At 37.8% G+C, this 12,378-nt stretch overlaps 1 protein-coding gene across 3 annotated transcripts in view; it reads right to left on the bottom strand.

Moving 5' to 3' along the window:
- TBC1D19 (TBC1 domain family member 19) overlaps positions 1 to 12,378 on the bottom strand; it is a 146,475-nt gene that overhangs the window by 55,745 nt on the left and 78,352 nt on the right. For all 3 annotated transcript variants that reach the window (XM_081303212.1, XM_081303211.1, XM_081303213.1), the window contains one exon: positions 1,002 to 1,064. In XM_081303212.1, the coding sequence (XP_081159338.1) occupies positions 1,002 to 1,064 (63 nt within the window). The remainder of the gene's footprint in view (positions 1 to 1,001; positions 1,065 to 12,378) is intronic.

Below are 12,378 nucleotides of genomic sequence, written 5' to 3'. Positions count from 1 at the left end.
AGACATTCAAAAGTTTACTGGGTACCAAGAACTAGACACAGTGCTACATATTAGCTACATAAGCAAGTAAATTTTCCAACTTTTATTTTTAGATTTCTCAACTCTTAATATCCAAATTTATATTAAAGAATAGAAATTTAAATCTTTACTATTTTTTTACATCTGAAATTACAAAATCTTGAAATTGTTTCTATAGTTATTTCAAAATTTAATTTTATAAAGTCTTATACTTAAGCTCTTAGGATGTGTGATTAATTAAGCCTTTTTGAGAGATTCTTATTTAACTTTATCTTTCCTTTAAAATATATATAAACCACCAACACCATTATCAAAGAAAACACTTGTTCATCCAAACAGCTGGGACTGATTTACGCTTATCAAGAAGAAATTATTATATGGAATCTATACATTTCCTTGATGACATTTATATTGTCATTCATTCAAAATCAATATGTATGTGTAATCTTTATCTAAAAAGAACATTATCTAGGTAATTCTATGTGAATTACTTATTTCCTACTTATGATAAATTATTTTATCTTAGTAGATATGAAAAAGACCCAGGGAAGGATCCAAATCCACAGTATCAGCATATGAAATTGCCAAAGAATAATCATGACACTACACATTGATTTCAAAATATTTACTCAATATTTTTAATAAAAAGTATCATGTAAATACTTTCTCTAAACTTATTTGGATGGATTAAATATGAATACAATTTAAAAATCTCTGTCAACAACAAAGATAGAAAACTTACCTCTGATTGTAGTGTATGTGACTAAAAGGAACAGTCTAAAAATTCATTGAGGAACTTTTATTCTCCCACCCCATTCCACTGTAAGGGCAAAAATTAACTTTATCTCAACTTTAGAACATGTAATATGATAAACATGATTTTGATTTTAGAAGGATTTAGTTAACAATAGAGATAACTCTTAAAGTATAATGATTCAGAAAACCTAAAACAAAAAATTACATATTTAAAATTTTAAACTTACCTGATATAAATAATCTTCAAATACAAAATAATAATCATCATTGCTTGCTGTCAACTTTACATCCTATGATAAAAAGTAAAGAATATGTTATTGTTTAGATATTAGACGGACCCCAAAAGTTCATGTATGAGACAATGTAAGAAGGTTTAGAGGTGACATGATTGACTTATGAGAGTCTTAATTCAATCAATGAATTAATCCCCTTCAGGTAACTGAAAGCAGGTGGGGTGTGACTAGAGGAGAAGGTCATTGGGGACTTGCCTTTCAAGTTTATATTTTGTTGTGGTGAGAAGAGCTCTCTCTCTGCTTCCTGATCATCATATCCTAAGCCACATTCCTCCCCCACACTTTTCTACCATGATGTTCTGTTTTACCTTGGGCCCCAAAGAATGGAGTCAGCCATGTATGGACTCAGACCTTCAAAACTATGAGCCCCAAATAAACTTTTCCTCCTCTAATTGTTCTTGTTAGGTCTTTTGGTCACAGCAGCAAAAAGGCTGACTAAAATAAAGACTGCTTTCTGAAAAGAACCCAGATGAATGTCTATAGTCCTAAAGCATAATTATTTAGAAATTATTTAGAAACAATGATGCAATGAATCTATTCCTTTATGTAAGATTATAAACTTCTCAGTTAGATTTTATCACTGTTACATATTTACTTGACTAAGATATATGACACATTATTTGATAACTACTTCCTTACATTTTTTAAGGTTCAATTAGTAACTTTATTATTTATTTCAATTTTATATCCCTTTAATATTTAGGTGTCATAAAACTTGAAAACTAGATACAATCATAGCATCTAGAAGCAACCAAAATTAACTGGTCCCAAATTTCTGCTTTAATCTCATAATTCAAATATACATACTTGACATTCCCTCAAAATACCAAATATTTTCTGGCCTTTGTGAATATTCATTTGCCAATCACCATTTGTTCCTAGGAACCTAATATTGACTTTTCATAAACTCATCTTCTAAGAGCTAGTCACTGACTTCTCCCAAATCAAGTATTAGTTCCTTCCTTTAAATATAACTCTATTCTCACTTCCTGACCTGAGACCACTTTATAAATTTCTGCTCTCCTTGATTTTTATATACTCAGCATCACCACAGTAACTTCCATATAGTAGTACCCAATACATGTTTGAAGAATAAAGGACAAATAAATAAAAATTAACAGAAATTACATGATGCAGCAGGTATCCTTCCCCAATAACAAATAAACAAAAGCCCAGAAAAGTAAACCAAAACATCTCCACTTTCCCCGAGATATCTCTGAACATTTTGCACAGTGAGTTGGAACCTGCTGCTTTGTATAAGAACATGGATATTCTTTATATACAGAGAGATGAAAAATTGTGCTCTATATGTGTAATAAGGATTGTAATGCATTAAAAAAAACATGGATATTCCAACAGATCTGACAAAGATTTGAAATCCAGTTCAACTACTTCTAGCTGTATGACTTTGGTCAGGGACTCCAAGCCTAGGTCTTCATATCTGTACATGGGACATCATTAGCTACTTCAGAAAGTATGGATAAATGCCCAGGACAATATGAGAAACAGAGCAGGCCCCCAGAAATCTATTTTAAAAGTTAACTAAAATCCTCTATAATTATAGTAATTTTCATTTTTTCATCAGTACATATATTTAAATACAGATCCCGAACTTGTATCAAAAAACCCCAGATATAAAGCACGCCATACTTTTCGACCTAAGTAATATATAATCAATTCAACAAGTATTGATTGACTGATTGGGATGAACACAAACATCAAAACACAAAAAAATAAGAAAGACAATATTTAGTTCCTAAAGTCTACATTCTTGCTGACAAGAAAATATACATAGCAAAAATATGGAAAGAAGTACAAAGAAATATTGCAGAAGTCCATTATAATATAGATGAAACTTTGCTGGTGAGCACATCAGCAATTGGTAGGGATGAAATGAGTCATGGGTGACTGTGGAGGTAGTAAATGTGTACCAAGTCTGGAAAAACTTAAAGCCAAAGAACAAAGGGAAAGAATGGAGTGGGTCTTCTATGTCGGAAGACAATATAGGCAATGGTAGAGACTGCACATCTGCACCACTGGTGATACTGCCTCTTACTGAGTTAACTGGTTCTTGAGGACCAAAACTCTTTGCATATTTTAATGGTAATGTGATTCTCCCAAACTCATCCCTAGCCAACAAAATCTGACTCTCTAGTATCTAATTTTTCTTATTAGAGAGAAATAATTTTTTTCCCTCAGGGATATGATAATGAAGGAAAGTTAAGAAACCCTAGTACAAATTGTCAGGTCATAGTAACTTTTAGAAAACTGTAGGTATGTGTGGGGAGCCATTCTGACATGTGATTGGGTGACTCCCGTTAAGGGCCTGAGGCGCTTTGGCTCTGTCGAAGCTTTCCCGACCCTTTCCTGATGAGAGAGCCCATCCGTGTGGGGGTGTGCCTGACCACTGATTCCGGGGACCCAATCACTGACCCTGACCTTGGAGTGCAGCCCCCCCCCCAACCTTCATTGGATGGAATTCTCCCCTGAATCTCTTGTTCCCCAAATAAAAGGCTACTCCCCGGCGTATTCGCTCTCTCTCTCTCCTGCTAGCCCAGAGTAATCCTCGCTGCCCTGCTGGGCGGCTAGAGGTGGGAACCAGAGAGGTGAGCCGTCTCGGACTTAGCAATATAAATAAGGTAACTGGTTTGTGTGTTTTATTTCGATCTCTTCTAACTAACTTTATGCCTAGAACCTCATTAACGAAACCACTGCGCAGGCCGCGTGGTAGAATTGGCGCCCACGAGGGGGGCATTCTAGATTAGTTAGATTGAGTGAGAGCGCGCTAAAAAGATAAGGAAAAAAAATAAAGATAAAGAAAGATAAGGAAAAAAATAAAGATAAAGGAAGATAAGGAATAAAAATAAAGATAAAGGAAGAGGTGACAATTGGGTCACAAAAGTACCTAGAGATATTGAAGGAAAGAGACGTTAAATTACTTAAAATGGGAAATTCTACTTCTATGGATAAGGAAATGTATCTGACTATTTTAGACAGTATAATTAATCAGAAAGGAAAACAGATAAAGAAAACTCAGTTATTACAATTCTTAAAGGTTGTAGGTGAATATTGTCCTTGGTTTTGTGACCAAGAGTCTCCAAATTTACTTACTTGGGAGAAATTAGGAAGGAAGTTACAGAGAGTCTGTCTTTCTAATGAAATACCTGGAAGCATAGAAAATATACAGAAAACTTGGACGGCCCTAGAAGTTTGTCTTTTTGAATATATGGGCCAAAGTTCGTGGCCCCCTGAAGACCTTTTAAAAGGCATTCAAAGAGCTGTTAAGTCTATTCAAATGGAAAATCAGCCTGAGGCTAAGTTAGTTCCCTTTCCCTTGAGCCGTTTGAAAACAAAGGCACTAGGGGCCAAGCCAAAGGTTAAAATTGTGCAGGCTAGCCCGCAGGCAGATTGTACAGAACAGCATCATACAGGATAAACATCTCTAATCTTAGAGAGCCCTCCGGAAGAGGTAAACGATCTTCCTAGAGAGGAAAATATGGAAGAAACTCCTAGAGGGACTCAGGGTTCTTCTCAGCCACGTGATTTAGAAACCCAAATTCCAAATGGCGATAGTGCAGAGTCTGACCGCAGCTCACAGTCTGAGGAAGAAGAATCAGACGTTGAAATGCAGGACTTAGAGAGAAATTTTAATAGGCTACGTTTAACACCGCCTGCCCAAGCTATTCGAATTCGGCCAGTACCTGCTAGAAGGACCAAATTTAACAGGTATGCTGAATTAAAGATGACTTTTCTTACCCCAGTCCAGCAAGGTATTAGGAAGGCTCAAGAAATGGGAGAGGATACTACTGATTTTCACCTCTTTCCAGTTTTTGAGCAAACTAATGAGGAAGATCAGAGAGTTAGAATTCACGCTGTAATCCCATTTAAAACTATCAAAGAATTAAAAACTGCATGTGAGACGTATGGTCCAAATTCGCCTTTTGTACAGAGTCTAATAGAAAATATTTGCTCACAACCCCTTCCTCCTAGCGATTGGATTTTTTTAGCCAGATCTTGTCTGAGCGGGGGAGATTACTTACTTTGGAAGACTTATTGGACTGATTTTTGTAATGAACAGGCAGAAAGAAACAGAAGACAGGGCATAGAAACGCCAGTAACGATGTTTTTAGGGACTGAAGATTTCGCTGATTTAGAAAGACAGTTAAATTATGATTTTGTAGTATACAATCAAATAACTGATTGTGCAAAACGCGCTTGGAGGCAAATCGACCCCAAAGACCAGTCCAATTTAGTTCTTACCAAAATCAGACAAGGTGCCAGTGAGACTTATTCAGATTTCGTAGCCCGACTGTATCAGGCTGCGAATAGGTCCATCGGGAACCCAGGAGCTAGCGAATTTATCGTTAGGCAATTGGCTTTTGAGAACGCAAATAAAATTTGTCAGGATGTTCTCCGACCACATCGTAAAAAAGGAACAATTTCTGAGTATATTCGCCTGTGTTCTGACTTAGATTCCACTCAGTTGCAAATGGTGGCTTTAGCGACAGCATTAAGAGAAACCTTGAGGCCGCAAAATTCAGGTGAAAAGTCCCGCGGTAGATGTTAGGTTTGTGGGAAAAATAATCATTTTGCCCGCGAGTGTCGCATGCGCAATTTTAGGTTTAGGGCTCCATCTACTGGCGATAATAGATATCGCAGGACTCAGAGCCACGCGGTGGATTCAGATGGCGCGGAAGAGCCCGCCTTCTCGCCGCAGGCATTTCCTCCTAGCGAGAGGACAAAAAACTTACGTTCGGCCCCTCCCCGGGCGCAGCAACAATACAGGGAAAGGTCGCACAGTGTGACGTCACTGACGCCGACCAGGACAGTCTGCGATTTTTACCGGGACAGGGACAGAGATCACAGACAGTTTTCTTAGGACCTTCAAAGACAGTTGAATTAGATCCTGAAACGGGGCCAGAACAAATCCCTACTGGGACTTTCGGGCCGCTTCCTGAGAATACTGTAGGTTTGACTTTGGGGCGTAATAGTTTAAAGGGAGCCATTGAGGTAATACCTGGTGTGATAGATTCAGAATTTAAAGGACAGTTATATGTTACTGTAAAATCCAATTATGCCCTAAGGCTTACCCCAAAGGATATTTTTGCTCAATTAATATTACTGCCTTGTGTCTCAGAAAGGCACCTGCTGGTAGATTCAGTTTCTAAACCGCCGGACAGAGTATACTGGTCCCAGTTAGTACAGCAAGAACGCCCTTTATTAAAATTTAAAATTAATAATAAAAATTTCCTAGGTATAATAGACACAAAGGCTGATATCTCAGTATGGTCCAGTAGGTTTTGGCCTAGGAACTGGCCTTTGCATGTAGCACCAGCTAACCTAGAGGGAATAGGACAGGTTTCACAGCCTGCTCAAAGTGCCAACTATCTCCGTTGGGAAGATTCCGATGGGAACAGTGGAGTATTTAAGCCTTATGTATTAGAGTCTTTACCAGCTAACCTATGGGGAAGAGATATTTTAGCCAAAATGGGATTGTTATTAGTTACTCCAAATTCTATAAGGTCAGTTGAGGAAGTTAATCAGAGGTATTTTCCTGGAGATGATAAGGAGACCTTTGAGGAAGAATATCTGTTTACAAGCCAGTCTCCACGACAAAGATTAGTAAATGCTCCAGACCAAAATTTTTACTAGGGGCCCTGAGTACTTCCCCGATCCCTAAGACAGCTGAAAAAATCACGTGGCTCACAGAGGAGCCTTTATGGATTTCTCAGTGGCCCATCTCAGGGGAAAAGCTTAAAATAATTCATAGATTAGTTGAGGAACAACTTCAGGCTGGTCATATTGAACCAACACTTAGTCCTTGGAACACCCCTATTTTTGTTATTAAGAAAAAGTCAGGAAACTGGAGATTACTACAGGATTTAAGGGCAATAAATCAGGCAATTCAGCCTATGGGATCATTACAGCCAGGACTTTCCTCCCCCACAGCCATTCCTTTAGATTATAGCTTGATGGTAATAGATTTAAAAGACTGTTTTTTCTCTATAAGGTTACATCCTGAAGATTGTGAAAGATTTGCTTTCACTGTCCCAGCAATTAATTTTAAGGAACCTGTTAAAAGATATTGCTGGAAGGTACTTCCCCAGGGAATGCGTAATAGTCCTACACTGTGCCAAAAATATGTTGATCAGGCGATAGATCCCATAAGAAATAGTTTTCCTGATGCATATATTATTCATTTTATGGATGATATATTATTGGCTCATGCTAATCCAGAGGTACTTTCAGAAATTTTTACTCAGTTAGAGACTTCACTTACAGCAATGGGTTTATGTATAGCTCCTCAAAAAATTCAAAAGGTATCTCCTTTTCAATATCTAGGTCAGATAATTCAAGGACGTACAGTCCGTCCTCAAAATCTTCAGATAAGAGTTAAAGAGTTACATACCCTTAATGACTTTCAAAAACTATTAGGAGATATTAACTGGCTAAGACCATCCTTAAAATTAACTACTTCTGAGTTAAGTCCTTTATTTCAGATATTACAAGGAAATCCTTCTCCAACCTCTCCACGTCAACTAACCTTAGAGGCCAAAACAGCCTTGAGAAAAGTTGAAACTGCAATTAAAAATGCACAGCTTACTAGAATATATCCTAAAGAAATAGTGTATTTATTAATATTCCCAACTGAACATACCCCAACAGGAGCCATATGGCAAAGATTAGGAGTTATTGAGTGGATTTATTTATCCCACTCCCCTCAAAAAACATTAATTCCTTTTCATGATTCTATAGCTCAATTAGTAATTAAAGGTAGAACTAGGATTTTACAATTAATTGGATCTGAGCCTGATATCATAATTATTCCATTTTCTGTTCAACAGACTAATTGGCTTTTTCAAACTTCTAGCTCATGGCAGATAGCCTTTGCAGATTTTCCTGGACAGATAGATAGCCATTATCCTCGTGATAAGATTGTACAATTTGCATCATTAATGTCACTTATTTTTCCAAAAATTGTACGTTCTTATCCAATAGAGGAAGCTTTATCGGTGTTCACGGATGGTTCCAACTCTGGTAAGGCAGGTTTCTTCAGCCGTGTTCACTCAGAGGTAATACAAACTTCTTATACTTCTGCCCAAAGAGCAGAGCTTCAAGCTCTGATTTATGCCTTAGATTATTTTTCAAATGAGCCTATTAATATCTATTCTGACAGCTTATATGCAGTCGGAGTTACCAAAAATATTGAAACCTCAGTTATTGGGTTTACTTCATCACAGGAGTTATTTGAATTATTTCATAATTTACAAAAGACAGTGCTAATGCGAAAGTACCCATGTTTCATAGGACACATCCGTGCCCATACTAATCTTCCTGGACCTCTAGTTTCAGGTAATGACAAAATTGATAAGTTAGTAGCTTTTTGTCAACAGATGTCTTCGTATGACTGTGCACTAGCTTCCCATTCCTTACATCATCAAAATGCTTCTAGCTTATGTAAAAAATTTAATATTACTAGAGAATAAGCTCGTCAGATTGTAAGCCAATGCCCTAAGTGTGTTATTCACACTCCATCTCTGCCATCAGGGGTAAACCCCCGTGGATTAAAACCAAATCAAATATGGCAAATGGATGTAACTCATATTCCTCAATTTGGTAAGCAATGTTATGTGCATGTCATAGTGGACACTTATTCTAGATTTATTTTTGCTACAGCACGTACTAAGGAAAATACTCAACATGTAATTTCTCATTGCTTAGCAGCTTTTTCCGTTTTAGGGTGTCCTATGCAGATTAAAACAGATAATGCTCCAGCTTATGTAAGCTCTTCTTTTCAACAATTTTGCCAAGAGTTTAAAATTAATCATAAAACAGGAATTCCTTATAACCCCCAAGGTCAAGCCATTGTGGAACGAGCTCATTTATCTATTAAGCTTCAATTACAAAAATTAGAAAGGGGGAATAAGACTGTGACTCCCCAAAATAGCCTTAATCATGCCTTATTTGTTTTAAATTTTTTTAAACTGTGACACAGAAGGTCACACTGCTGCTGAGAGACAAATGTCTCCCTCAGTAACAGGCCCCTTAGGCAGAGTTCTGTGGAAAGATTTACAGACTGGTCAGTGGAAGGGCCCAGACCCGGTAATAATGTGGGGAAAGGGTCATGATTGTATCTTCCCAGAAGGTACTTTCCGTCCTATTTGGGTGCCTGAACGTGCTATCAGACATGGAGGAGATAGAACCCAAATTCAAGCGACTGAGGATCGACCCGGAGGAGCCACTACCCAGAAGGAAGAGATATCGGAAAAAGATGAAGAAAAACCAGATTGAACCAGCCAAAAGGCTGATTTCGTGGAAAGATGTGAAGAAACTAACAACCCAGGCTTCCCGAATACTTCGACGCCTAGGAAAGAGCAGGACCCCAGTCTTGATGGTAACAACAGTAATTGCCCTACTGGGCTGTCAGGTAAAAGGGAATCAAGTAGACACTTACTGGACATATTTCCCAGATCCACCCCTGGTACACCCAGCTGTGTGGACTGGAGAATCTATTCCAGTATTCACTAATGACTCATTCATGATGGGAGGATTTACAGATACTCATATTACTCCCAATCATGTGACTAGATTTAATTATTCTGGCTACAGTGCCCAATTACCTTTGTGTTGGTCACATGATAAACATGCTGGCTGTCTGAAAGTATCATTTGAAGAAAAGACAGCGATCGGTAAACCTAGACTGACAAATAATTCTATTTATGGGGACTTAAAACCTAATACTAGATCAGTAATTAAGATGGGACTTTCCCATAACAAGCCAGTCATTTCTACAAAACCTCCACCGATACCCCACTGTCCAAATAGTTCTACAACTGAAATTGGCACCTTTCCTAAATGGATAGATTGTGTAAATACCTTTCCTGTACAACATAAGGTGTCTAAAGCTAGTGGGTATATTTTAGACTGGTCTCCAAAAATTGATAAGAGACAATTACGAAGAAATTCTGCTATGACACCTGCAGGATTTGTTAGTAATATTTTGACTTATAGTGAAGGAGGTGTTCAAAAAGATATTTGGCGTTTAATTGCTTCCTCAGAGTATTTACATTTTACAGATAAACCTTTACCAAAATTTGTCGGCAAGAACTGTAAAGAGGGATCTTGCTATGGCTTAAAAGCCTGTGTCCAATCTCCTTATGTTTTAATTATTGGAAATGTAAAAGTTAAATGGATAGATGACAGATATATTGTTACTTGTAATAAGTGCAACCTAACTAATTGTATTTCTAGGTATAATGGAGGAAAAGGAATGCTGATACTTCATCAGCCCTCTTTCGTTTTATTACCTGCTAATATTTCAGAGCCATGGTATGCTGATGCTGGTTTACAAGTCTTGCAGCAAATTCATGCCCAGCTAACAAGACCTAAACGTGCTATTGGAGTCATAATTGTTGGTGTTTTAGCACTGGTCTCTTTTATTGCCTCAACTGTCTCTGCATCTCTGACATTGTCTCAGAATATTCAGCATGCAAAATTTCTTAATAATTTAGCTCAAAATACTTCCAAGGCTCTACGTAATCAAGTAAATATTGATGAAAGAATTGAGACTAAATTAAACGCCTTAGAGGTGACTGTTATAAACATAGGTAATGAACTTTCAGCCTTAAAATTTAAGGAAAGGCTTAAATGCCATGCTAATTATAAGTATGTATGTGTTACAGCTGCAAGGTACAATGCTTCTCTCTGGGATTGGGAGAAGGTTAAAAACCATTTATTAGGTATTTGGCAAAATAGTAATAATAGCTTGGATATTCTGGAACTTCATCACCATATCCAAGACATTCAAAATAACAGAGCTGATTTTTCAGATCCTTCTTCTTTGGCTAACCAAATATTGAAGGAGTTAAATGGATTCAACCCTGGAAATACTCTTAAACACTCCGCTTGGTACATTATTGGATTATTCTCCTTGCTGTTAATTCTCTTTTGTATTGTAACCATAGGATGGCGATTCTTCCAATCAAGAATCCAGGAACTCCAAAGAGTGAACCGCCGCTTCATTGTTAAGAAAAGAAAGGGGGGATATGTGGGGAGCCATTCTGACATGTGATTGGGTGACTCCCGTTAAGGGCCTGAGGTGCTTTGGCTCTGTCGAAGCTTTCCCGACCCTTTCCTGATGAGAGAGCCCATCCGTGTGGGGGTGTGCCTGACCACTGATTCCGGGGACCCAATCACTGACCCTGACCTTGGAGTGCAGCCCCCCCCTCAACCTTCATTGGATGGAATTCTCCCCTGAATCTCTTGTTCCCCAAATAAAAGGCTACTCCCCGGCGTATTCGCTCTCTCTCTCTCCTGCTAGCCCAGAGTAATCCTCACTGCCCTGCTGGGCGGCTAGAGGTGGGAACCAGAGAGGTGAGCCGTCTCGGACCTAGCAATATAAATAAGGTAACTGGTTTGTGTGTTTTATTTCGATCTCTTCTAACTAACTTTATGCCTAGAACCTCATTAACGAAACCACTGCGCAGGCCGCGTGGTAGAGGTATGGACACAAGGCAACTTTGTGGGAAAACAGAAAGCAGTTAAGGCAGAACCATTTAATAACTTAGTGTAGTGGGGCTGGAGTTGTGGCTCAGTGGTAGAGCACTTTGCCTCATATGTGTGAGGCACTGGGTTCGATTCCTAGCACCATATATAAATAAGCAAATAAAATAAAGGTCCATCAACAATTAAAAAATATTTTTTAAAAATAAAATAACAGTGTACTGAGAGACTGATGATATTTTGTATTTAGAATTGCCTTGTCCCATTCATTCCTTTCACCACTTTATTTTCAGTTAAATTTAAAACTCTGTCTTTGTTATAGGGAGTGTAATAAAGCTTTAATAAGTTTTAAAAATGCAACTGCTACATGCATAGGCCTTCATAGCTTCTTTTTAAAAAATAAAATATACATTTGCACTGGGGCTCCCTCTTCAGAGAGGCACCTCCAGCCTGGTATATTTTTCAGTTGCTGAACTTCTCATAACCACTTTATCAGCAGCCCCAGTGACTTAGTGCACCACTTCCATTTGCATTATTTTATTATTTTTGGTTTATTTCTTTTAGCAGTTATTTTATTATTATTTTGTGTTTTTAAATAGCTTTTGCCTAAGTGTTTGTTTTTATTAGTACTCTGATTACAAAGCTGCAAAAGTTTTGCAAGGTGTACTCTATTTTCCCCTAAAACTCTGTGATTTTTAAGACATATTATTGCAGAATGGGAGTCCTCCTCACCTCCAAGGAAAATACTGACAGCCTAAATGCTGGTGCCTACTATTCTTATGGTAGTTGCCAGGATTAAATGATAGTC

The sequence above is a fragment of the Spermophilus citellus genome, assembly GCF_964194105.1.
Source record: "Spermophilus citellus genome assembly, chromosome: 8".
NCBI classification, from domain to species: domain Eukaryota; kingdom Metazoa; phylum Chordata; class Mammalia; order Rodentia; family Sciuridae; genus Spermophilus; species Spermophilus citellus.
The sequence above is the reverse complement of the archived record's forward strand: the minus strand, read 5'-3'. Positions and strand labels throughout refer to the sequence as shown.